The sequence below is a fragment of the Dermacentor albipictus genome, chromosome 2, assembly GCF_038994185.2.
Source record: "Dermacentor albipictus isolate Rhodes 1998 colony chromosome 2, USDA_Dalb.pri_finalv2, whole genome shotgun sequence".
Lineage (NCBI taxonomy): Eukaryota > Metazoa > Arthropoda > Arachnida > Ixodida > Ixodidae > Dermacentor > Dermacentor albipictus.
Window position 1 is genome coordinate 143,320,688 of NC_091822.1, and position 27,992 is coordinate 143,348,679.

At 49.6% G+C, this 27,992-nt stretch overlaps 1 protein-coding gene and 1 non-coding gene across 2 annotated transcripts; one reads left to right on the plus strand and one right to left on the minus strand.

Moving 5' to 3' along the window:
• Positions 1-112: 112 nt before the first annotated feature.
• LOC135904701 (phospholipid-transporting ATPase ABCA3-like) lies at positions 113-27,991 on the plus strand. The gene is made up of 9 exons (XM_065435632.2): positions 113-173; positions 6,054-6,179; positions 7,838-8,080; positions 11,863-12,035; positions 15,931-16,245; positions 17,780-17,967; positions 21,655-21,831; positions 26,167-26,382; positions 27,849-27,991. Exons 1-9 carry the CDS (start codon positions 113-115, stop codon positions 27,856-27,858), a joined length of 1,509 nt encoding a protein of 502 aa, XP_065291704.2. The 3' UTR covers positions 27,859-27,991.
• TRNAD-GUC (transfer RNA aspartic acid (anticodon GUC)) lies at positions 2,520-2,591 on the minus strand. Its single transcript has one exon. It is a non-coding gene; the product is annotated as a tRNA-Asp (tRNA).
• Position 27,992: the final 1 nt, after the last annotated feature.

The following is a 27,992-nucleotide window of genomic DNA, read 5'->3' on the forward strand; positions in this document are numbered from 1 at the left end:
GCGCGCACGTGAGAAAAGATGTGACAGCACGAGTCGCGAACAGTCGGATGGGCTTTGGAATGCAAGAAGATTGGTGTCCACGCTGTGTCCGGCAACTTAACGAGACCTTGGCATGCTGGTCTGGGGCATGCCCCAGCACCTGGTGTCACCCGAGTCATCCAGTCCCGGCCAAGGTCATGACTTGAAGCGCTGCCATCAACAGTCAGGACCAGTGCTCGGTTTCTCGTCTGGCCACATGTCCACGTCACACTAACACCAAGTGGCAGGAGTCTGCAGGTCACGTCAGTGAACGTGCCAGTTCAAACATTATGAACTCACCACTGGTGGCCATGTTCTGTTTAGCTTGATAAGAACATTCAAGACCTAATCAAATTAGGGAAAGCATTTTCTGGTCATGCGTATGGTTTTTGGAAGCTTCTTGTAAGAGTGAATCTCCTGCGAGTGTTCGTAATGCAGGATTGCAAGTGATGTGCTGTGTTAATTGACCTTCTCTTCTGTCACGGTGTTTGTATCCTGTATTCGTGTGTTTTGCAGTTAAAGTGAAGTTTGTTTTGCTACATTCTCCATGTCCACTGGTTCGATCCGCCAAGTGGGGTAACAGACCAAGTTTTGTGTGACAGATGGCAACAGGTTAAAAAGGTGCCAGAAATTAAGTTTCTTCCCATGGGGCTGCATGTCAAATGAAATAGGCTCTGTGGACTCGCCGGAAGCTCTTAACTTACTTTCAATGTAATGCCAAAAAGTACTTGCACACATTACAATGGTGGTTTTGCACTTTACCAAGTTCTGAGTGGTGAGACATGTCATCAGTAACAGCCTGTAGCTCAACTACAGTGCCTTGAACTTGCAAGAGGTCTAAGACATTGGCGTTTTTTGATGTTGTAATTTCAATTTAGGGTGCTCTGAGGAATGCTAGTATTTTTTCTACGGCTTTGCGGTCTAGGAGCTTCACTTAAGTGTGAGAAGGAAAAATTGTCACCTCAGTACTCTGCAAAAGGGACAATGTAAATAATGTAAAATTAAACTCGACTGGTAAATTAAGTTTCTGGTATTCCAGAAATGTGTTCTTGCTGGGAACAGATTCTGGAGAGGAAATAAAACGCAAAGACTGACGTTCCCTTACGCTAGTTTCTTAATCATGATTCTCAATAACGAAGGATTACTCTGTATTCCAAAGACACGAAAGTCTCAACTATTCATTTAGCAGAAGCATTCTATGAATAAAAACAAGCCAGACATGATAAAATGGCCTGAAATACGCAACCTCACTAACGTGCTGTCATTGCGGTAGTGCGGTAAATACAAAAAAGTTAACTTCTCCCTCGAGTTTCTTTGCTGATAAATAATTGAAATTTTTCCCCCCGGATCGATGCAAAACGACTCTTGAAGAAATATGCTTTACCAGTCTAAATGGTTGGTTATCTGGCTGTGCTATAAACATTTAGAATTTCGAGATTTAAAACCTCAATGCCTTGGGGCTCTTCTGACACGGAGACAACCGACACATTCTTTTTCTATTGAGTCAATGAACCGCCAAAATTTTTAGGGGTAGCCTTCTTGTTTTCGTTTTCATTTTTTTAAATGGAATCCAACGCCCAACAGCTTGGCTGACAAAACATTGAAGGTGCCTTGCGTACACTTGTAATGAAGGAAGGTTTTTTTCCTTCCTCCGTGACTGTTGTGTAGACCACTTCTAGCACGGGAGGATCCTTGCTGTGCGCGGTGTTGGGGATACTTTTTACAGCGAAGCTGTATATGCCTGGGATCCTGGGATTGCTTCGTGGCATAATGTCGACAGAAAACTCGTCTATGGCTCATAGGCTCAAATGCAATGGCTCATACTTCTGTAACCGTAAAGCAAAGTGAAGCTTAGAGTGGATACATTCTTCGGAATCACGCATACAACATACAAAACAGCATACGTTTCAGTAAAGAACAAGCTCAGAACAAGCATCCGAACCATCCGAACCACATAATTGATGATAAGGTATGTAGCCACCATAGATAAGGCGCTCCTGCGTCTACGTGCAATGCGAAGCACGTAGCGCTCCCCGTAGACGTTTCTCGGTAGAGATTACTGTCGTTGCGCAAACTGCCGCGTCGATGGCAGTTTGAGTGTAGCATACGAAGCAGGGAGTGGCGGAACTACACTTTCGTACGTAAAAGAACCTGCCTAGCATATTTTGTGTTGTGGCTGTGCTATGGGAAGGCCACGTATACTCGGGGCTCCTGAAGAGCAGCCTGCATACGAGGCGCGGCGAATTTCTCTTCTCTCTAGTCCGCTCCTTGTAGGTGCACGAAGTAGCTAGCGGCGCAAGCCAAGTCGCAGGCCGTCGAAATGTCTAATTAGGTAACGTGCATGTGAATGTCGCCACGTGAATAATTTATACCTATGTCGCAATGGGTAATCGTTCTTGTCGTCGTTTACAGCTGCGATGTGCGACCACAGTGTGTATCGAAGGCCATTTTTTAAAGCAACAACCGTACTAAAAAAAAAAAAAAAAAAAAAAAAAAAGTTGCTCCCCGTCGGGGAATCGAACCCCGGTCTCCCGCGTGACAGGCGGGGATACTGACCACTATACTAACGAGGAGATGGGTGTAGCGGCCCTTATGTATTGTACTAATCAAAACGCTAGTGCGGGCGCGGTGTGGGCTTTATTATAAATTTTGCTCAGATTATGGCTGCTACTTCTCTCGAGGTTTCAGACACAAAGATAGCGCAAATACTCATAGCTTTTACATAGAGCTATCGACTGTCAAAATAGTGAAACTAGTTTATATAATACGCCTTTTCACCCTATCAAGTCAGTCTGTAGATCAGTCTGTCTGTCTGTCTGTCTGTCTGTCTGCCGGTTAACATCCGATGTTAACTGGAAACTGACCCTGCGGTGACGGTTTGGTCTATGAACTTGTCGATGCTATAGATACTGGCAAGTTCAGTGGAGTGGAAAGGCAGCGGTAAGAAGCACATTTAAAAAAAAAAGCATGGCATATGGTCATGTTTGTGTTATGAATAATTGCACTGGATTACAAAAAAAGGAGCAGCGGGAAATTGCACGCTGAGAACACCGATAAACATACAGTGCGACGCAACTCGAAAAATAGCATTGAAAAGTCAAAGAAGTTAGAAGAAAAAAAGATTGAATCATCGCGATGGCACATCACAGTCCCCGTAGACGTCGAAGTCTCTACAGTGAAATTATTTTTGAACAGCTCTGATAGCGCCCACGCAACAATGGTTGCTTGTATACTGCCAGTACTCATATTCTGCGGCCTAAAGCTCATGGCACGGTGCGAAAACGCGCGCGCGGAGAAAGCGAAACAGTACGCGGACAAGCATGCAGACGCGCAGTCGGTCGCTGCGAATCTGCGCGATCGCTGCATTGAGGCTTCATTCTATTACGCTCCATTTAGTTATACAAACACTATAAGAACATATTTCACATAGTTTGCTCTCGGCGGTTACCTACCTTTCACGCAAGAAGCCGGTTCGGGAGACTCTATCGCGGCGACCGCGCGCAGTGGCGTTCACTGTACGTATTCGGTAAAGAGATAGCGTCTGTAAACGACTGTGTGCTGTCAGTTTGCCCAAGATTATTATTTAGTCAGTAAGAAACTTCTCTCGTTTCGAAACTACTTACAGAAATGTCCGGGAGAGCTCGCGCGTGGTGTTTTCAGTGAGCGCTGACAGCAAAACCTATGAGGAGCGCGCCACGTGATCCCTCATATACTACGCCAGCGAGGCGCTTCCGATAGATGGCGACTCCGTAACTCCTCGCCGCCAATAGCTCGAACTCGGCAACACATACTGGAAGCGGCGTTTAAATATATTAAATCTACTGCACATACCTCTGAATCACATGTTATAAAACACCCATTTCTGGAACACATCTTCAGTTCTAACCAGTGGCGTAGCAACAGGGGGGGGCCGGGGGGCCGTGGGCCCCGGGTGCAAGGGGCCAGTGGGGGGGAGGGGGGGTGTCATATACGCCTGAAGACAACCCTCTTTCCACCGGCTTGACTGGGCGCAAATTGCAAAGAGTGCTCCGGCATCCAGTAGCCCGAGCTCATGCACCCGATGCGTTGCGCCGCTGAATTGTCGGCTGCAGCTCTATCAACACCCCACGAGTTAATTGCACGAATGCGCGGGCTAAAGAAATTTAATTCGCGACATGGTCGCTAAACTACTCGCCTTAGCGGAACGTTTCATGTGGGGCGCGCTCGCGCTGTGCGTTCGTGCTGGGAGCGGGAGTCGCGAAACATACAGTGAGGCGTTGTAAGGCGTTGGGACTCTTGGGTCCCTCTTCCGTTCAGAACGCGCAGTGAAGACGAACAAAGACAGCAGCAAGAGGGCGTTCAACCAGCGCGCCCGGCGGTCGCGTTTACGGCGAAGCGTTCGTTGAGAGCGACGTCACATAAGTGCGGCCGTCAAAAGCCGCGAATGGGATTCTCTGGATCGTCTTCAGATTCGGTTCGGCCGAAGAGTTTGGCGGCGTATGATTCCACAGGCTGTAGTCGCGGGCCCGCCGCGATGTCCGGCTCGCTTTTACTTCCCATCTCCCGCTTGCTCCGAGAAGCCGCTGCCAAACCTACCGTTATATTTCACGCTTTTCTTCTTACCCTCGAAATTTTGAGGAAACTGTTGTTGTTGTGTGACTTCATGTCACAAGTACAGTGTCTCTATCAGCTGCACAGAATTTTATTTGAAAAAGTTGTGAATTTTGTAAGGATATTTCCCCATCGTGGTTCTATGAAGTTATGTCTTTTTGTGATTACTAGGAACTCGGTAGCGCGAAAAATATGGCAGATAAGGAATAACAATATCCTTAATAATCCCGTAATTAGTACTTATAGAGGAAGCACTTCAATTCGAGAATTGAGGACTCAAAGTCAAATTATGAACTCAACAAAAACTTCTTAAACAAACTCCTTTTGGGTGCTACAACCTACAGTACTTTGGCACTGCGGATGGCGCCCAGTATATGGCAGCAGCGAAATAAATATGAAATAGTGGACCAGTGAGGTTGATCCCTTATTCCTCTCCATTGCGAGTGCAGACCAACAGTAGTGCAAGCTTTCGCTGGCACGGGCTTCATCGCGGCCTTATCTTTATTTCTTTATGGTGATGCCAAGAATCGACACGAAGCGTGCTCTATTCTGTTTCCAATATTGCGGTGTTACCGTACCTCTGATAATCACGTTTGTCCGTATAGCAGCAAGTGAAAACAAGGCTTTATTAATCAGAATGAAGAGAACTCGCAATTGGCATAGCATTGGCGCCCGCGCAGCGGCGAGGCAGGTAGCGTTTTCTAATAGGGTGGGGAGATCAGCGTCACTGACAAACAATTTAATTTTCGTTTTCGTTCAGGGCTGTCCACAGACAAAATACTGCGTGCCATAGTACCTACGACAATTTTTGTGAAGTTGTTGTTGGGCAAGATATGAATGTCGCGCTTCAATTTTGCAAGAGCAATATTGCCGCTAAAATTGGCAATTAAAACTTTACTATCAAGATTTTTTTTGTTACTGGTGACGTGAGTAATATTTTCCACGATGCCACATTTGTATTAGCTGCCAAGACTTGCAGTCTGGCTGAAGATGTGCACGTGGGCTTATCACACGTTATCAGGGCAGCACCCTGTGTTATTTGGCGCAGGAAAAACAGCGTGTATATTTGCTGCATTCGCGATTTCTGGGAAAGAAAGCGAAGGAGAGGGGGACCCGGGGAACGTGCGCGGTATCTAAGGTAGCTGTACTGGAGCTGAAATCTGGAAATTGTCGATATCCTCGCCTTCCTCGACTACATCAGGGGGGGGTGGGGGGTGACACAAGACCTATGGGCCCCGGGTGCCAGACGACCTAGCTACGCCACTGGTTCTAACTGCTCTGTCACTCGGCTTCATCGTCCTCAGTTTCCTTTCAGAAATAATGAGTGCCCAATATCAAAGCTGAGACATCCAACGCGCACTTAGAAACACACAACGACAGTGCTTTTCAGCGATCAGTATTTTAAAATCGATCTCGATGTTTCAATTCCTACCTCTGTTTTTCAGTGGCTCTATTCCTCTTGGGGCTGGCAGGCTACCCGACATTCACGGGCGTGTCGTACCTGGCATCTTTCATTGCTAAGTCGGTTGAGACCTCGTACATACTGCTGTTCTGCACGTACACGGCTTTTGGTAAGTACACGCACACAAACATCACCACATAAGCACGTTTCGAACAATGAGTGGTGAAACCTGACAAACTGTTCGTTCACGGTGTTTTAAAGAGATCATAAAAGGCCGCCCAACGGCCTTTAGTTCATCACTGTGCAATGTGGCAAACAGGGTGAAGCACTGTATAGCTTAACCATATTATAGCTGGCCTCTCAGCGCGCATTTAAACACGGAAATTTCACTTTTGAAATCGAAGCCTCTAGTGTCTCCCACAACAACGACCGCCATTTTGGCATGGCTTGTGTGACGTCAAGAAGTGCGGGAACCTATACGCTTGCTCCGAAACATTCAGAAACCATGTGCGTGTCATACCTAGAGTGCGTATCGCAAGTGCTGCAGCAGAAGCCACTTTGCGCGATGTCTTCCCTTTGAATTGAACAACGGCTCCTCGATTCTTGGGAGGGCGGATTGTGCCCGCAATTTCTTCCCTCGTCGCGCCATAAAGACAGATCAACCCAGAGAACTCCTGCAAAGACTCGAAGAAAAGCGAAAGCACGCGTTTACTATCTATGAGCTCGCGCGTAAAGCATGGCGACCGTGACCTGCTTCCGGCTGTTGCAATCGCTTTCGCCGCTCGCAGTACACAAAAGCATGGCCTTCGAAATCGGCTTCCGTTAATCCGAGAGAACAGTCACTGGGGGCACGATTTCCATCGGCTGTTACTGTTGCAAGACTGCTGTAAGGTATAACTGATAGTATTTTTAATTCATATAAAATTTTTTGTCGCACCGAACGTGCTCAGTTGTCCAGTTTGCTAGACAGCCTACAACAACCATAAATATCCTAGGAACCATAACCATAAAGATTCTAGCGTCGGGGATTCCTAAGCTAATCAACTGTAATACTTGTTTCTACAAACCAGGTTCTGTTTCGGCGTGGTTTCGGTACTCAGTAGGTGGATTAATTGTGACGTCATAACACACTGACTCGATATCGCTCCGTTCCTGCTATCGCTTGCGACACGCTGTAGCGTAGCCAGAAAAAAGAAGGAACAAAAAAAAGAAAGAGAAAACATGCAAGCTTGTCTTGTTTCTTTCTCTTTTTTGGTGAGCTACGTCATCATCCATGGTCTTATCGTTGCAGGAAGTTACGTTTTGCTGCCACGACGTCAACATTTTCATACCAACATTAGTACCAAATTGAAGAAATATATATGCAGATCCAATTGAAGCGCACGTTGAAATCTATGTAAAGAAGTTACTTGAATGCTATAAAACAGTTCATTTTATGCGACGCGTTTTGCAACAGAGCGATTGCCTGCACGCCCGTCGAAACGGCAGTTCGCTATTGCGAAACTTCTACGGCCCGCCATACAGGTACAGAACAGAGCGGGTCACCGGCACATCCGCAAGGGTAGTATGCAGATTGCCACATTTGTGCCCATTCGTTACACGAGCGCTGTCCTCTGTGAGCTATTCGGCAAGACGTCAAGCGACAGCCGCGGTCAACGGTCGGGAGGGCTCGCAATGAGAGCTTCGCTTCAACACGCGCGTTTGCCGATCTTCGTGTTTACCGAGTGTCCGTCACATTACGCGCCGCGAGGTCGTGCGGTGCGTGCGTACTCCTCTGAAACCTCGCACGTCGTCTGGTACACTTCTTCCTCCACGCGGTCGACGCAGCCCTGCAGGCGAGCACCGTGAACATGAACTACGCGGTGCTCCAGTGGCTGGTCTCGCTGCTTCCTCCGTACGCCTTCTCGTCGGGCGTGATCAAGCTGCTGCTGCTGGACGCGGACAACCACCTGTGCCAGGAGTACTCGAGCGCCACGGACGGCGTGCAGGATCTGCTGCGGATCGCCTGCGAGGGGACGCTCGCCGAACGCGCCAATCTCGAGCTGGCGGCCATCGACATCTGCTGCCAGAGTAGGGGCGAAAACGTACACGGGAAGGGGGGGGGGGCGATCGATCTTTCTTTCTTTGCAGTTTTAGTCTGTATTGCCGGCATGCCCGGGCGCAGACTGAAGCAGAGGACCCTGCAGTGAGGGTTGATAGAGCTTCGGCACACCTGTTATTGCGTCATGTACACGTGGAGGGGTATTCTGTAAGAGTCCACCCAGTGGACTGTCCATTTCGGCCGCTGCTGATTGGATACAATTGTACGAGCGAGGAGGAGACGAGTGGCCCCAGGGAATCAGCAGCGGCCGAAATGGACAGTCCACCAGGTGGAGTCCTACAGAATACCACCCCTGGAGTGCTATTCTCGACATCGTCAAATCGTGCCATTTTAACGCGATAGCGTTAAGTGTCCCCGTGGGGCAGAAAATCCGGCGTTGGCATTCCGGCGTCCAGCGTTGGACGTCGCTTCGGACACTCTTCTACCAACCAATCCAACCCTCTTCTACCAACCACTTTTCTACCACCAAAGTTGCTCGTATCTTGTCTTTCATTCTTTACAAAGTTATTGCTCGGAATTTTGAGAACGGCAGCACACAAACAAATGTAATGAAGAAAAAAAAAGCGACAGCGCCTATCTTTCATGTTAGCTCTTCTCAGGCTTACATATTAAAAGTGTGAAACAATAACACGAAATCGACCTTTGTAAGAGGCCGCGTTTCTACAAGAAAGCTAATTGCTTTCGTGCATAGCGTTTGCCGACAGCGTTTACCGGTGAACGTGTAAACTGCAGTTGCCGGGAAGCATGAAAATGAACGCTATCGCGATCCACTCTTAAAGGCGAAGCTTAAACGTCCTCCAATTTGTTTGTCAACTTTTGTAATGGTGGCACTTAGAGCCAATCAGAGAGGCTGTACCAATCCTCTGAGCCAATGAGAGCTGATAGGATGCTGAACTCGACAAGATGGTGGAATTCGACAGTGTCCAGAATAGCATCTCCGCATAGAGTATGAACGTATACTCACGGACAACTTTCTGTGGCAGTGCACCTAAAGCTACAGAGGCAGATCGTTTGAGGTATAAGGGGACTCCAAGATAATATATTCCTCATTCTCATCCGCGCTATTCTAGAGATGGGAAGAGAAAACAAACGCCTTGTAGTAAAACAAGACAAAACACACCACTGGATGTTAAATTTGGCTTCTGTTTCTTTTTTCTTTCGCGTTCGAGGAAATGCGAAACTTTCGCACATGCAAGGTATACGCTGATTCAGCACTTGTTCCAAGTAACACACACACACACACACACACACACACACACACACACACACACACACACACACACACACACACACACACACACACACACGCACGCACGCACGCACACACACACACACACACGGAAATACATGGTGCGGACGCGAAGTGCAATACGATATAAAATATGTAGTTACCGACATATTTCTTACTGCCCGTGTCGTCTAAAGTGTTTGAAGGGGTAATTACTTGGCAGATATGCGAGGAATTGAGGGTAGCTTTCTGCGGCAGCGGCAATTTTGTATCCAGCCCTTATTTACTCACCAAACGAACCTTCTCGGAGCAGACCAAGTTTATTTCTACAATATTAATTACATAGCTCACTTACAGGCTTGTAATGTACAGCCGCGGACAGAATATTACGGACCATGAAATCTAAGAAAAAGCTGAATATCTCCGCAACCTCACAACGCAATCTGGTATTTGCATTTTGGACCTCGACTAGAATATGCTAACAACGTTGTCGTGGGTAGTTTTACTGGTTACTGCTACAGGCTGCTCGGGAATTGAACGTTTTCGGAGATCCCGTGGTCCATTTTATTCTGTCCGCGACTGTACGTACTACTTTCCAACTATAAGACACTCACTTCTTGAACCTAGCGCTGCTGCGTTCTATCGTGTGTTCTGTTGTGTGGCACTTACGCGCTGTAACGAAGGAATTCGGAGTCCTCCTTCAGGCTTGCTATCCTTTTGCCTCGGGTTCCTTCATTTGGAAAAAGGAAATAAAACTTCGCCAGTTTCACGTGCGGCGCCTGAGAAACACGACGGGGCTGCTTCTATACCTGTTGGAACTAGTTCGGTGATGTTTTTGTACGATAGTTTTCAGTGATCCTGCACTGCTGGATACTGTGTTCCGGGGACGCAAAATAACAAGAACAATTTATTTCGAGTGGCAACTTGGAAAAACTCACAGTTCAACCCCAAGTCATTACGCTGCGAGTTCCTGCCGCCGCACGCCGCCATTCACCCATGTTTCGCAGTCACACTTTGCTTAGGCGTTCACTGCTTTTATAGAATTATGATTAGTCAAGCACCATAATACTCCGTTGAAACAATAAGTGATAACAAGAACAATAGACGGCGTTTTGCGCTGGAGATTCCTACCAAGTTGCGCGGCGAATCACGCGCGGAGCCGTATACCATGTCTCTCCCGACTTTATTCATTATATTTATTGTTTTATTTCTAGCACCTAAGTCCCCTGAAGATGGGTTTTACCTGGGGTGGGCCGGTTTCGTATGTTAGTTCTTCAAAGATGCGCTTGAAATGAGTAGGGATTAATTGAAGCACGGCGTTGGCGGCAAGATTATTCCAGAACTTTTATATCGGCATGACGAATGAGTAAGCGTGGGAAACAGTAGGGGCTTGATGTGCGTGTACACGGTCTTGCCGTGGTTGGCGCAGCTTATGCGGCAGTATAGGCTCGTACGTTGATGTCTATTCGAGGTGATGAGTGAAAAGTATTTGTGGAAGAGAGAAAGACGGGCGGTGTGATTGCAAGGCTGGGGAGGCTGGCTCGTGGTCTAAGATACGATGGGCTAGAGGTTTGAACAGTAAGGAAAAAGAATAATGCCGGCTCTCCCGTAATCGAGAGTAGATGTAAGCATGAAATGGCCACTGGCAAAGCAGATTGGTTGGATATGACACTAGCCACAATCTTAAGATGGGTGTAGTGCATGTCAGCAACCGCACATGCCACCACACCCCACCGCACCACGCCATACTGTGCAGTGGTCCATACGGACGCAACAGTTTCCTGTCACAGACAGAGCCTCATTGCACGTCTCGTCTCGGTCAAACAGCCATCCTCGGTGCACTGGAGGCTACTAGGGAGCCTACATGCTAGCGTTGCTTGCATGTAGGCTCCCTAGACGCTACCGGTTTGGACGCTGCCGGCTCGCCGGACGCGCCGCAGACCTCACGAACAGGTGCTGTAGAAAAGAGCGCAGGCAACTCTGTCCCAGCGGCTTAAGATGACAATCAAGTGTATAGTGCCATATCTCCCTTTTGAACGTCGCTATTGGAAATGACAAATAAAACTTCCGCATGCTGGAAGTTACAGCTTGAGTGATATCGTGAACATTTGGAAGAACTCGTAACAAAATTTATTGTAACTTGCTTGGCTAGTAATTACCGTGTGTAATGCGGTCTTGAATGCTTGCCCTGATGATCTCGATTTGTTCTCGCAACTTGTCTGGATATTCTCATTCGGGTACCCTGATAACGGCTCCGCCTTTTGGCTCAAGGTGGCTTGTAAATTGCCGACAACGGGAGCTAATGTCATTTCGTGCTTTATAAATCCTACTGCGCGGTTCCGCGCGGATTCGAGCATGTTAATATGGGTTATGCTGTTGAGGATCCCAAGGTGCACATTGCGTGTTGGAGTTTAGGACCTGACTAAGCTCTACTACGCGAGAGGGGCCGAGCTATTCCGATTGACCGCAGAGACCACCACTGACTTCGTGCGCGTTTCCTTCCACCGCGCATGCGTGCGACAGACCGCGACGCGAACAACGGGCCTCCGTACACGCTGAGCCCTTTGGACACGCACGAGCTGTGCGTCGGCGTCAACCTGCTCGTGCTGCTGATCGAGGGGATCGCCATGTTTGTGGCGGTCACCTTCCTCGACTCCGGCACCCTGTTCACCTTCCGGAACATCTTCGCAGAGAGGGTAAGAACTAAGCCTGTTTCCTTTGTGAAGCCATCGCCCTATTTATACAGTGGAGCTGTTGGAACTTCGCTAGGTTTCTCTTCACGTGCGCAGCTTCGCTGAGCATTCCACATCGCCATCACTCGTGGCGATGTGGAATGAAGCTCTGAGCCCATGCGGCGACGTATACAAGGCGCCGCACTGCGGGAGTGCTGCCGCCGTTTCCAAGTACCCCCAGATCGGGGACCTTTAAGGTAATAAAGCGTGATGTTCTACGGGCGCCGCCGCTGACATTTCCCTTCTCCTCCATCGCCCTTTCTCAGAACGTTCCTCTGGCGCAGCTGTTTCCCTTTCCCGGCGCCCTCCGTTTTTTTCTGTACTTCACAACGCGACCTTGAAACCCATAATAGGCTTTCGCCTTAAAGAAATGTCATTGCTGTGCTCCAGCTCATGCAAGCTTGCGCACGAGTCCTCGCTTGTGCTTTATCAGAGAGCCGATAGCTGCTTTTTTTAGAGCGCAGCTCTTTGGCGTCCGTTCCTGGGTTTCGCGTCGTCGTCGGCGTCGTCGTTTCGGCGTTGTCGTCGGCCTCGTAACCAGCTCGCCGACGAATCTGCTCCGCCGCCGCCGCGCATGCGCGCTGTAGGCTCTCCGGGCGAGGGAGGATGATGGAAGGGAGGAGAAGAGACTGTGGAGGAGGGCTGGCTACACAAATGGCTCTTTGGCATCCGTTCCTGGGTTTCGCGTCGTCGTCGGCCTCGTAACCCGCTCGCCGACGAATCTGCTCCGCCGCCGCGCATGCGCGCTGTCGGCTCTCCGGGCGAGGGAGGATGATGGAAGGGAGGAGGAGAGACTGTGGAGGAGGGCTGGCTACACAAATGGCTCTTTGGCGTCCGTTCCTGGGTTTCGCGTCGTCGTCGTCGTTGTCGTCGGCCTCGTAACCAGCTCCGCCCCCCTTTCATCCCCCCAGCGCTAGCAGCGACCGACTGATACCGCTTTCGTGAGTCCGCTACCGCACTCACGAAAGACGTCGTGCACTTCCTGCAACTCGCATTAACCGTCCATCGATCCACACCGATGTTAGTAGTGGGGGACTTTAATGTTGACATAAAGACAAACAGCAATTTCCTAACACTTATGCGGGAGAACATCCCGTTCCTCTCGCTCGTAACGCGTCCCACGGCTGTGACAACCTCGCGAGGCACTTGTATAGATCTCGTCTTTGAGAATCAAGCATTGGTGTACCAAGTCGAACATATATCAGTCTATTTCTCCGACCACAAAGCTTCCTTCATGACTGTCAAGAACTGTTAGTGCAGTCTTTGTTAAGGGAATACGTGTGAAAAATAACAAAAAGAATTCTGTGATAGCGCATACATGTGTTGCTCGATTTCTTTGCCTCAATCTATCGAAAAGGTGAAACAGCTTATTTGCTGCGCTCAAATTTCGCATTAGGAAGTAACGTAATCGTCGGTAATTTTTTCACCTCACTAGGGTTAACTGTCGTCTTATGGTTTTGTAGCGCCACCAAAGGGAGATAAATACGTCGAGCCCTTCCCACAGGGTTCAGCGAATGCGCCTCCGGCTTTTTTTTCTGGCCAGACAAAGGTTAGGAAGAGAATGGGGGCCCTAATTCGCAAATGATTTTCGTTTGCAAGTGCCGTTTGCCATGTGGCCGACCGCGTTCGTTAATATGTCCAGCATGGTTCCCATGCGCACTTACTCTAGAACTGTTCCTGTGAGCAGCCAGTCATGTCGGCTATATTGACACGAGGCAGAAATAGTTAAGCGAAGGTATCTTTGTAGGTATTTGCGAATTGTAGCAACGCTGGATACACAAGATGGCTGCCTGAAACAGCAGCATGCTTGCTTCGCCAAATCGGCGTCTTTGTTCATAGTCGCACTATATATGCCCCACTGCTCTGCAAATATATATAATAAACCAGCAATGATACCAAGGCCAGCACAAGGGATGATTATTATCATTATCATCATCATCATCATTACCATCACCATTATTATTATTATTATTATTATTATTATTATTATTATTATTATTATTATTATTATTATTATTATTATTATTATTATTATTATTATTATTATTATTATTATTATTATCGACAGACACATTTGCAGACAAAAACTGCCTGAATTCGGCCTTTGCATGAGTCCACGCAAATACAGCTGGCAGTTAATTGTGCTTGTACACACATTATAAGCGGATGCTATACCGACATAAGACAAATAACATCTCTTGCGAACGGAAATACTTTGTTAATTCGGTTCGCGGGGCCAAATTTTAAATAATGCGGTGGGTTAAGTTTTCAGACAGTGAGTTAAAAGCACATGTGGAATACTGGGCCGATGGTAATGACGCAGCGGCTCCTCTCCCTCGAATTCGCCGTCGTGGCGTAGCGACTGTGGCGTTGCACTGCTAAGCCCGAGTGCGAGGCCTCATAACCATACCATGGCCATGGCACGTGTAGCACCCCACAATTTGTGTTAGTCATTTCGTTAAAAGAAATGCAGCGTGTCACGTGCCAAAGCCAGACTCACGGACTTCCAACAAGCCTCTTACCACTGCCAGAAGGGTATCATCAGCAGCACCGCACTACACGTAGTCATCTCACTTCACCAACCGCTACAAGACACCCAAATCGCCTGGACGCCAGGACACGTGGTGGTACAGGAGAACCAAGCGGCCCACGCTGCAGACCGCGGGCGCCCCCACCGGGCATACCCTAACACCGCCTGTCCAGCCCCGGCAACCGAAGACTGCAACACACACCGAGACCTCCTGAAACACCACCGGAAGGAACGCCAGTAATACCCGGCACCACACCGCAAGCTCGACCACGAACAGGCCACCACCTGGCGCTGCTTACAGACCAACACGTACTGCCACGGCACTCTACTAGATGCAATACACCGTCGACTCTACCAGCGGCAAGGTCAATACTGTCAAGACCAACCGAATACTCCCCAGCACACAGTGCTGAACTGTCCTCCGAGACCAGCTCCGTGAGCTCTACCGCCCTCGCAAGGCCTGCTGTTCAACCCGACCCTGGAGGTCCAACACGGGGTGACGAACAGGGAGGCGAGTGCAGCTGACGACCACAGCTTCTGGGACTGAGGAGGCCGTCCATAAAAATGCAACAAACGCTTAAATAAGCGTTTATATAATTACCCGACTTATCAACCAGCGCTCACGACCAGCCGATACTGCAGTGATGACGTAGTTTGAGCGTGGCTCGGAGTACCAACGAAGCGCGAAAAGAATGGGAGCGGAATCGTTACGTTATCTTGGTCTTGTTGGGAGGGGATGTGATTCCGCATTGTTTGCCTGGTAAAATCCTCAAGCGCTAATTAACGAAAGTTTCAGGGAACCTCGGTAGCGCGGCCAGCGCACTCACGTGACCGTTAATTTTTGGCCACGTCCCGCTGACCTTCTCGAATAGCAAGAATATGCATGCTTCCAGCAGAAAACACTGACATAGACCAATCTACAGTAGACAAACGAGAGGCAGTGTATCTACACATGAGTTTTGTTGTTGTTGTTGTTGTTGTTGTTGTTGTTGTTGTTGTTGTTGTTGTTGTTGTTGTTGCGGTGATAAGTATAAAACTTGTCTGCCGGCAAAATAAAGCTTTTGGTGAAAGTACAGCGCTGTGTGTGTCTTCAGTGCGTCTCTCTTCGTCGTCGTCAGATCTGTGCGCCGTTTCCCAGTATATGCGTTGCACTACAGTGTCTTCTGCTGAAAACCATTTCTGGCGTGTGGCGTGTCGTCTTCGCTGCGGTCCACGTCAGCGTGTCTCTGCTATAAATCTTTTCCTTGCAAATATGCACATCCAACGCGTCCGAGATGCAAGCACTAAAAAATTCCCTCTCCTCACCCGCCGGGCTTCCGTCTCGGGCAGACCGTGCACACGTTCAACGAGGTCCTCGACTCGGACCTGGAGAACGAGGCCCGCGAGGCGCCCCGAGTGGCCACCATCCCGGGTCTCGAAAATCGCCCGCTGGTGGTGTGCGACATCTGGCGCTTCCTGGTGCTGACCCGGGCGCCGCAGCTCAAGGCCATCAACCTGTGCCTGACCGAGGGCGAGTGCTTCGGCCTGCTGGGCATGCACCGGTCCGGCAAGACGCTGCTCCTCGAGGTGCTCAGCGCGCTCGCCGTGCGCACCTCGGGCAACGCCTACAGCCAGAAGCACATGCTGTCCGCATCGCCCAGGAAGGTGCGTAATATGTTTCCGCCCGCCATAGCGAGCTTGCACATACTTCATCCTAGGACACTGGTCCAGACGGGCTTCGGCACTCGAGGTCTTAAGGGCTTTGCTGAAGTTTTTAAGGACATGCGACCTTCTTTGAATGTTGTAGCGCGTAGTATCGCGTTACTGTGTGATTTTTCTGGTTTCCCCTTTTTCCCTCTTCTTCTTCTTCTTCTGTTGTAGCGCGCAGTATCGCGTTACTGTGTGATTTTTCTAGTTTCCATTTTTTCCCTCTTCTTCTTCTTTCTCCTTTTATTCCCTTTATCCCTTTCCCCAGCGCAGGGTAGCCAGCCGGTGCGTACACTGGCTAACCTCCCTGTCTTTCCTCCCCTTTGTCTCCTCCTCCTCCTCCTCCTCCTCCTCCTCCTCCTCCTCCTTCATCCTAATCGCGATGTCGGAAGACAATCATTGTTTTGAAGCTGCGTCTATTGAAGTCTGCCACGGTTCTGGCAAAGACACGACCGCGTCTGTGTTGCGTTGAAGCGTGTTACTCGTGGAAGTGAATACATTGGCGTCGTTCTAGCCGCCATGTTGGAGGACCAGCAAGGTGAGAACCTGCGTCGGTGACGCCACGTGCGAGCTACGTAGTCCTCCAACATGGCGGCTAAGACGATGTATAGTGTATCATATTCACTTGCACGGGTAACAATATCCAGTGTAATAGAGACCCGGTCGAAACGGTGCTAGCGTCTGTGCCAGAACTATACGGCAGAAACACGGCGTGAGCTTCCCACCGTGTTGTACCTCCAACATGGCGGTCAGGATGAGGTCAGTGCAAGCTATCCCGTGCTGGACAGGAGGCGCTACTGCAGTTCGAGTGTGCAACTAAAATATTATAACGATACCAGCAGCAGCTGCTCAAGAGATGAGCCGCCACGAAAGGAGACGATTAGGTGTCCGGGCTCTTGGCGCGAATGTGTGTCGGTCTGGTGGTCTGGTTCCAGTGCAAATACAGTGTAAATAGTCACTTTTGTTTGTGTCTTTCCACGCGTAACATTTTAGGGGAGGTTTGTGATCTCCGTCCTCGCCACGGAGCTCCGTAGCGATCGGTACATCGAACTTGTCACCATGGCTACCGATGAAGAGACCGCATCAGCAACGGCTGCACGCGTTAAACGTGGTTGGCGTTACAGGCGAGCTAACGTGCGAAAAAAAGTGCGTCGAACTCGGCAAGGAAGCTTCGCTGTAAAGAAGTTTATCGAAAACGTAATTGGGACCGAGGGCCTTCCCAGTCACGAGCGCGGTGCTCTTTGACGCGGAGCCGCGAAACACGAAGAGAGAGCGGGCTTCTTCCGGTGCATTTATCAGCTGAAACATCGTGCTTGCACAGCATTACTCTTTTCGCCTTGTGGGACATGTTCTATAATAGCACCGGATATAGAGTCGAGGTAACCGCATACGGTAACCCACATCGTGCCAACGTCGGCCCGCTGTGCAGATGTGTGTGACCGTGGTGCATCAGCCCATAGACTATATCGTTTACCCCCCCGCTCCCGTTTAGTGGCAGTCCCAGATCGGCCACTGCCCGCAGTCGGGCGGCCTGCTGCTCAGTCTGGCCGTGGGCGACCAATTGTCGCTGTTCGCGCGACTGCGCGGCGTTCCATCGGCGCACCAGGAGAGCTGCATCAACAGACTGCTCGCGGCCTGCAACCTGAACGACAAGAATCTCCACTGTCCCAGGGACTTGGGGTGCGTGTATCTTTTTTTCTTTTTTTTTTCCGCGCGCGCATACATCAGGGGTCGAATTCACCAAGCATTCGTTCGTTCGTAAGTGCCGTCCGCCATTGACCGGCCGATATCGCATGTTAAATATGCCCGACATCGTGGTCAGGTGGCACCTGCTATTCTACGAGCAGTTTTAGCGTAAGAGCTCTTTTCGTGAATTTGGTGCCCAGGATTTGTATTCACGATATTACTTACGCTATGGAACTGTTCGTGATGGTACACGCCAATCGTGTACGTGAAGCCAATCGTGATGGTACACGATTGAAGCACGTACACGTGCTTCACGTGTACATGAAGCCAATCGTGAAGCCAATCGTGATGGTACACGCACTACCAGCAAAATTCGGTCGGCCAATTTCAAAGAGTTCTTTTTACGAACGAAAACATTCGCGAATTCGGCCCCTGGTTCTTGCCGCGTCATGGCCGCGAAGCTGTTCGGCATGGGCCGCGCGTGTTTCAGACGCGGCATATAGCTGCGACGCGTCCACCACTGACAAGTCGGGGCACCTAGACAGCTGCAAAATTAGATCATGGGAACCGACCATCGGTTGCCCTACGGATGGATGGATGGATGAATGGATGTTATGAGCGTCCCCTTTGGAACGGGGCGGTGGGTTGCGCCACCAAGCTCTTGCTACTATACTGCCTAATATTCTACCTTGGTTAAACAATGAAAAAAAGAAAAAAAACCTACCGCGGCGCGTGAATGCGACATCTGGGGGCCCGTATTTAAAAGAGAGTTATTGCGCTAGAATGGTTCGTAAGAGCGAACAATTTGTGAAGGCGGCCAGTCAATAGCTACGGTCAATGACGAACGAAAAGATTTGTGAATTCGGCCCTTCGTGCTATAGTCTCTATGGGGAAACGCCTGCATTCGCGACCAGCTGATGCTTGTACAGCCCTGAACGCTGGAGAACGCGATGCCCTTTTTGAAATCTGAATCATCCGGGCAGGCACGTACCCAAGGGGGGGCTCGGGGAGGCCCGCCCCCCCCCCCCCCGAAATTAAGACGCATACACCCGCCTCCCCTTCCCTGCCCACGCCACCACTTCTCACACACATTCCTAAAGCGCTGGCAAATCAATGTTGAGACTTGACAGCTATTCAGCGGTCAACATTTTGCTGCCTTTCTCACTCCTTTTGGATGGTGGTCGTTATCGGCGTCTCCTGGAATGTGAAGCCCAGTTTCCTCATAAATTCGGTGCCCGCGCGATTAACTCGAGATGCATTCAGTTGTCACCGATCAACAGTCACGCGCATCGTTGTTGATTCGTTTGTTCAACCTTCTTCGTTTACACTGATCCAGGGACAAGGAAAGGGATTCATTTCATGGTCAGCTGGTCTGTATGCACTTGGAATGAGTTGCGGCCAGAGAAAATGCCAATTGCGTTTAACTTTTCTTTTTGTTTCATTATTTCCTTGAGTGACGGCTCGCCGCGACGCCGACAGATGCTCGGAACCATATACCCGTGATATGGGCTAGTTTCATGAGTAGAACGGGTTCAGCAGTGAAATGAACTGCACGGCAGACTTTTGATGAGTGAAATGCTCAGTCTCCATACATTTGGTCCATGTCTGTTGCAAACCTAATTGCTTGATGAAAAGATTCAAGAACAGCAGACGCTCCGGAGGTATCAAGGGCGACGCCATTTTGAAAAGACCGCATGACGACGATTTTGTTCGCTTCTCTAATTGGCTGGCAAAGTAACACAACTCCGCGCGGTTCCTGTGCATTTGTTTCCAACTGCTGTTTTTTAAAGTTCTATTCTACTGAAGTAATCTTTATTTTACGCTTTCGCTTCTTTACTTTTTCTTGGCAGTGTTCTTCCTGCGCTTATTTCTTGCGCGAGTCCATTTGACGTGGTTGTTTGTTTGCCACGTAAAGGAGAGGTGTACGCACAGGCGCACCTATAAAATACGCCTTAGTTCATTTCTCTTTTGTGGGTTTACGCGCTTTTATGGCGAATGGTGGGCATTATTCACATTTGTAATATTAAAGGTAAACCCCCCCCCCCCTCATTTGCATAGACAACTTACCTTGGGTTGGGCCCTCCACGAAAATAAATCCTGGGTACGTGCCTGCATCCGGGTATGTGTGCAGCCGTACGATTTATTTGGAAACGGCGCCCGTGAACTATATATATATATGAGGTAAGAGTAAATAAATAAATGATTAAATAAATAAATAAATAAATAAATAAATAAATAAATAAATGAACGAATGAATGAATGAATGAATGAATGAATGAATGAATGAATGAATGAATGAATAAATAAATAAATAAATAAATCAGAGCCACTCCCTCTATGAAGGTGGATGAATGGCAGAGTTGCATATATGTTGATAAATATATTGATGGGCTGTTACTGTCGGTCGGACTATGACAACGGCGATGAAGTGGCCAGAGGAACGCGCGGAAGCCTTGCATCAGTCGCCGCTGCTTGTGGCTATTGTAACCTTGTATATATAGTTATAACTTGTTAATACACGTTATCCTTGTCACATCATGTTGATTGAAAATAAGACACATACCACTACGAGTTTCGTTTTTTTCACGAATTTCTCGTTTTATAAAATTGCATACTCAATCTTCTTACTATTTTTAACCTTCTTTTGTTTGCTTCTTTGGATTTATTATTTGCTCACGAAGGTGACTATCGCTTTGTAATCGCTATGATGTGCGGCCAGTGCCTCTTTGGCGACACTGGAAATGTTCTTCGCCAATGTGAGGTCTACACAGGACAGATGACGCGTCGTGGGCACACTGATGTTTGTGTAACGTTGAATGCCGAACCTCTCCAAGCGAAACGTCACGAGTCACTTTCCGTCTGGCTGAGACACGTCTATGTTGAACTCGCCCACAATTACGATGGGAGTGGAGTCGGTAGGGATGATACAACTAAAGCTGCATACGCTTGGCGTTTGCGGCACGATCTTCGTCCGTATATTACGTGCCGTTCGCTGTCGCCGAGCAAATTCCCGGTTCTGCTCATGGCGGTGTTAATTAAATTATGGGGTTTTACGTGCCAAAACCACTTTCTGATTATGAGGCACGCCGTAGTGGAGGACTCCGGAAATTTAGACCACCTGGGAATCTTTAACGTGCACCTAAATCTAAGTACACGGGTGTTTTCGCATTTCGCTCCCATCGAAATGCGGCCGCCGTGGCCGGGATTCGATCCCATGACCTCGTGCTCAGCAGCCCAACACCATAGCCACTGAGCAACTACGGCGGGTCTCATGGCGGTGTTCTACGTAGGCGCGGTGTTCTTTCGCAGCACTCACCGCACGCGGCCTACCCATTGCACGGGTGGAAGGGAGCTGAGATAAGGTTACGTGCTTTGCCTATAGAGCCCGTGACGTCAAACCGCAATCCACGCTAAACAGTGTCTATTCTTGTTTTACTTTATTTATTACGATGTCTTTTTAACACAATACGTTTTGACATTTCTCGCGATTAAACCAGATTGGGGGGGGGGGGGGGGGGGCATGCCCGGCGATACGCTTTTGCTTTATGCTTTGGCTTTTTTCACCTCTGAGGTGGCTGCCATCTTGATTGCATGCGCACACAAACCGCCATAGCCAAGCGTATAACATCTCTGCCGTAAGAAATGCTGAGCGGCGGGACTCGTGTATGTGTTCCCGTGCAGCATGTCGGACAAGCGCAAGCTTTCGCTCGCCATCGCTCTGATCGGGCCGCCCAACCTGGTCTTCCTGGACGAGCCGCTCAAGGGCGTCGACACCGGCACGCACCAGAGGCTCTTCGACATGCTCAGGCACGTGCGCAGCAGGTCCAAGGCCACCACCGTCATCTACGCATCGGTCAGGTAAGGCGGACGTCCTTGGTATATATATATATCAAAGTACTAGCGTTGACGCCTACTGGGATACAACCATTTATTGAAACGTTTACCTGTGGCTTTTTGAGTTACGTATTGCTACTGCGGGACTAAAACATGTACATGCTCAAGACATGTCCACCGAGCAGGAATCCTTGCGCAAGTAAGAACGCCCCTCGTAAACGCGTCGAAGACAGATCACACAGGTGATATATATATATATATATATATATATATATATATATATATATATATATATATATATATATATATGGAAACGCCACTCGTTCTGAGAGTCCGTACCTTGATCTGGCGGTCGGTTCCAAACGTCGGTGACTAATAAACGCCTTTACAAGCGGTGGACGTGGCTCTGGTGTGCCTCGCCACAGAGACCCTGCCATTTTCAACGGCGCGGATGACATCGACGTCGAGGACTTGCTGACGACATATGAAAGGGTAAACGCCCACAACAAACGGGACGATCCCGCCAAACTGAGCAACGTGCTCCTCTATCTCGCGGGTGTCGCCAGTCTCTGGTACAACAACCATGACACCGACCATGACACATGACAACAACCATGACACGTCGTCCTCTTTCAAGACCTTTTTAGTAAAGCAATGAAGGGGGCTAGTTGGTGAACGTTCATGGTTATATTGCGCTCAGTTTTACACAGACGATATAAGTGAAGGACGGGACGTGGACGGACGTAGCGCAAACTACCAACTGTTTAATACTGTTAAAGAACGCGCTTATATACAAGGATATGTGGCGCGGGGGGGGGGGCGGAGATATAAAAAAGATATGACAAGGTCCAAGCCCACACCCACATTGCTCCACGTCCGTCCACGTCCCGTCCTTCACTTATATTGTCTGTGTAAAACTGAGCGCAATATAACCATGACGACCTTTTTACTGGTTGTGCTTGGTCGCCCTTGCTTTGCGCAAGCTGCGCGCGGAATCGCCTTTGCCGTAAGGTGCACAGCAGCCGGGTGAATCATTTGCCAGCTACACTGAAGATGTACTGGGCTTGTGTAAGAAAGCTAATGCGACGATGTCGAGGTTAGACGACGATGTTTTCAACATGCTACTTGCCAAGAATCCTCGGTCCGTGACCGACATCATCACTATATGACAAAGCTACGAGGAGCTATGCAGGTAGCGCTCTTTGACACGTCGCCCTTCCTCGCGTGACGACATCATTGCTGGTTTGGCTACCATCTCCGACCAGTCAGCGTTGCTTGTTGAAATGAAAGCGTTCGTTCGGGAGGAAGTTGCACGCCAGCTCTCCTTGATATCCCTCGCTCAGCCGCCTCATCTCCAACAGCCTGCATCGAATTTTACGCCTTAGCTCCCTCGCGCGATCGAGCAGGCAATCGCCGAGGTCTTGCCAGATCAGAGCCTCTCTCTTCTTGCGCTGTACCACTAAGTTACGCTGACGTCATTGCGTCGCCCCAGCAGGTCCCCGTGGCTGCGCCACTCAGCTGCGCTGAAGTCCTCGCGAGGTCCCAGCCACTCTTTTCAAGTATGCCTCTCCCTTCTGCCGACTTCGTGCCTAGACCCCGACTGTCGCCCGCCGTGCAGTCATGTCAGCAGCCGCCCCGTACAACGCGTCCTGTGACATCGATGGGAGCTGCCCGGCGGGCCGGTGACGTACTCGTCATGAATTCTATACATAGAATTCATCATCGTTTAAGCTGCGCGGTGGGCCGGTGACGTACTCGTCATGGATTCTATGACGATCTATACTCCATAGAATTCATCATTTCCTCGTGCTGTCATGACGTTATCCTCGGCTGAGATTTTCTCTTGCGCCACAATGCTCTTATTCATTGCGCATGGGCCGAAATAGAACCCTCGCCGCTGTTAGATTTGCCGCTCACCGACAGTTCTTCGCTTTCGAGGAAACTACTTGTCCAAGCAGACAGGCACATTCCTCCGAACGCCTCAACGGCGTTCTCACACGCTGTTGCACTACTGTCTCCATCTGACCGCTTTCTCACTCGGAAATGTCTGGTGTTGCCTTTTGCGACAGTGGACATCACACAGGGCTACAGCACCATTTTCATTTGCAACCCGTTCCCATACCCTGTGTTGCTGCTCCGAGGGGAATGTCTTGGCAATGTAGAAGCGATCGAAGACGTGCAAGTTATGGACGTGCCCAATGACAATTACTGTGCTAGTTCCAGTGCGTCCAGTGCTGTTTCGACGTGTGGCCTATACTGCCCAGTGATGTGTTCGGTTGTTCTATTTCCGATGCCCTTACACCGGTCGACCGGTCTCAGCTTTTGTGCCTTCTAGAAGAATTTCGTTCTCCTTTCGATGTAGGGCAATCTTCCCAAAGCTGGACTCCACCTGTTACATATCGCATCGATACCCGCCCACAACCGACATTGTAGCAACGTCTGTATTTCCTGCAGAACGTCGTATAAGCAACGAACAAGTCGACGACAAGCTTCGCCGCGAGGTGATACGACCGTCCAACAGTCCCCGGGCATCCCCTGTCGTCCTGTTTACGAAGAAAGATGGTTCTGTGCGGTTTTGTGTCGACTACCGCCGCCTGAACAAGACCACTCGCAATGACGTCTACCCTCTCCCGCGCATAGACGACGCGATTGACAGTCTACAAGACGCAGAATCCTTTTCATCTCTGAATTTGCGCTCAGGGTATAGGCAGGTACCCATGGCAGACGCCGATCGGCCGAAGACAGCTTTTGTCGCACCCGACAGTTTATACGAATTTAACGTTATGCCTTTCGGACTTCGTAATGCGCCCGCAACGTTGGAGCGCACGATGGACGCAGTTCTGCGCAGCTTGAAGTGGCACATGCGCTTGCGCTATCTTGACGACGTTGTTTTTGCTCCTGACTTCACCACGCACCTTCAACGGCTCCGGTCTGTTTAACGAGTTTAACAAACGCAGGGCTACAAATAAACCTCAAGAAGTGCCAATTTGCTGCTCGGCAGCTGACAATTCTAGGTTACGTCGTATCCAAGGATGGAATTCTCCCCGATCCAGCCACAACTTCGGGCCATCACCGAATTCCCTAAGCCAACGTCCGTCAAAGAATTGCGCAGTTTCAACGGTCTGTGTTCCTACTTAAGACGCTTCATTCGCAATTTCGCCGCCATCACATCGCCCCTGACGAAGCTACTTGGAAGCTGCGGGCCCCTCACTTCATGGTCGTCCGAGTAAGACAACGCCTTCACAAAGTTCCGTCGTTTGCTAACGACGTCTCTATAACGACATTGCTAACTATAACGTCTCCGTCAAGGAGCACTATAGCGGGCCATCGTCTCCAGCGCTTTCTAGTGGGTCAAGCTCTCCAGCGCTGTTCTCTGTGAGCGCCGCTCGTGCTGAGTCCGTGCCCTGTGCTAACGGTCGGTCGCAAACGCCGGCGACTAATCAACGCTTTTACAACACATATAGTGTGCGTATGTGCGCGTGTGTGTGTGCATGCGCGTGTGTGTGCGTGTGTGTGTGTGAGTGTGCGTCTGGCCGGGGCGAAGCTTATTGCAGAAAGTGAATACTTGCCCGTCATCCGCGATCGCGGGCATTGTAGGTTTCCTGTACGGACTCTAGCCATTTTGTATCACCGGAAAGTTTTTTGTCAACTGACAATTTAGAATGCGGCGGCAGGATACCCTTGGGAATGATCGTCACCACCTCAAAAAACAAGACTTGCGTGAAGGCTCTCTATACATGCTTGTTGTTTTACCAGATCTATGAAGCCTCCGAGACGAAGGCGACACAGCACGGTGGCACGTCGTGGGCACTGTGCTATGCCACTTTCGTCTTTTGTCCCTTGTGCCACTAGCGCTGGTACCGCATCACGTCGAACCGACAAGCCCAACGCGACTTGTTGTTCCCACGTGCTTGACGACGTCGTCGTTGTCATCATCATCATCATCATCATCATCATCATCATATATTATGTCCACTGCAGGACGAAGGCGATCTCCAATTATCCCTTTCCTGCCCCAACCGATTCCAACAAGCGCCCGCGAATTTCCTAATTTCATCGCCCCACCTAGTCTTCTGCCGTCCTCTATTGCCCTTCCCTTCTCTTAGTACCCATTGTGTAACCCTAATGGTCTAACGGTTGTCTAATCTGCGCATTACATGACCTGCCCAGAGCCATTCTTTCCTCTTATTGTCATTTAGAATATCGGCAATGCCCATTTGCTCTCTTGTCCAAACCGCTCTCTTTCTGTCTCGTAGAGTTATGCCTAGCATTCTTCGTCCCATCGCTCTTTGCGCGGTCCTTACCTTGCTTGACGTATAATGCTATATATACACCGTTGCTCGTGCGCGGCGCACGTAGCATGCAGCAGCTGGAGTGCACGTGCGACCGACTGGTCATTATGGTGGACGGGCAGCTGCAGTGCATCGGCACCATCGAGCACCTGCGCGACAAATTCGGCAAGGGCATGGTCATCAAGATCCAGCTGGCCCCCTCCGAGAAGGATCGCAACATCGAGGTGCAGCCCGTCATGACAGCCCTCTTCCCCGACAGCCGCATGCTATATACCACCACCAGGTAAAGCACTGCCCACGTCTCAGTGAAGCATGGCTATGTAAACTAGCGCACAACTTCCCGTATAAGTGGAAAGTTACCGGGGCCGATCTTATGCATGTGTGTCACCGCGCCAAGTAGTCCGGCAGTTTAACAAAGCTTTTTGCATGGAGGAAGGAAAGAACAGGCAAGGATGGTACTAAGGCGTACATTACACAGCGGTCCCGCTATGTTCTTGCAAAGCCACGAGTCCAGTTCCCGTGGCATGCAAAGTTTCTCATAAGGTGTTTGTTGTCCTGCCTCGCGCTTGTCATATGGGACTTAATCTCGAACGAATAATGAGATAAGTGGCTAAAAAAAGTTACAGGGATGAGGCACGCCGTACTACAGCCGCTCCGGATTAATTCTGACCACCTGGAGTTCTTTAACATGCACCAAATGCACGGGTGCGCGGGCGTTCTTTCTTTTTTTTGCATTCCGTTTCCGCCGGAATGCGACCGTCGTTGTCGGAATCGTATCCGCGACCTGAAGCCGCATTAGCGCAACGCCATAGCCACTGGGCCATATACTGCGGCGGCTGAATTGTGAAAACAAATAACTGCAGCAGATCCAACGAGTTGGAATCTATATACAGCGAAGCTGTGTGAGTGCATAAGGAATCGAAACACAAGTTTGTGTTTATTGAAAGTCCGCACAAAGTGACACGGAAGCCTTTATTCAGGCACTGCAGAGAGGCCAATGCGATGCTGCCGCGGATGGATGGATGTTATGAGCGTCCCCTTTGGAACGGGGCGGTGAGTTGCGCCACCAAGCTCTTGCTACTATACTGCCTAATATTCTACCTAGGTTAAGCAATGAAAAAAGACAAAAAAGACACTATGAACTACCACGCCCAAATTTTCTGATCCCCTATTGTGAACTGTGCTTTTGTACGTCTCCGTCTTTTGTCGTTTCCCTACTTTTCTTCCACCAATCCTCCAGTCGCCTCTTACTAATGTCTATTGCGGACATGTTTGCTTTACCACTGCTCCCTCTGAACCCAAGGGCTTCAAGGAGGCCAGTGGTGCCTAAATCGACCGCTGGGTAGACGTCTTCACATTCTAATAAAACATGCTCCGTAGTTTCCCTAGCTTTACCACAGCAAGCACATGCTTCTTCTTCCTTCTTATATCTCGCTTTATAGGTGCGTGTTCTAGTGCGTGTTATAGATGCGGATGCACGGAGGTGAGCGCCATCTGGTGGTGTTGCAAGGAACCCAGCGGCACGCGTCCACCGCTGTGAATGGTTGGGCTGTTCGGCTAGAGAACAGCCACGCCGCAGCACACACACGTACACAAAAAATCTGGCGAGGTTCGCAAAAAAAAGGAAGCTTCGCTTTTCTGCGAGTTGGAGAGCGTCTCTAACTAGCAGACGAGCAAATGCTCCCTTCACGCTTGTTGTGGCGCGCAAGGCTGACGCAGCGCATTCCTTTTTCCCATCTCTGTCCGCAGGGGCGGCTGAGCTTCGAGATCTGCGAGAAGCGACCCTGGAGCGAAGTTTTCTCGAGCGTGGACCTGCTCACCAAGGGCTTCCGCTGCGAGTACGTGCTCGTCTCGGAGGCCACGCTCGAGGAAGTGTACATGTCCTTCGCCAAG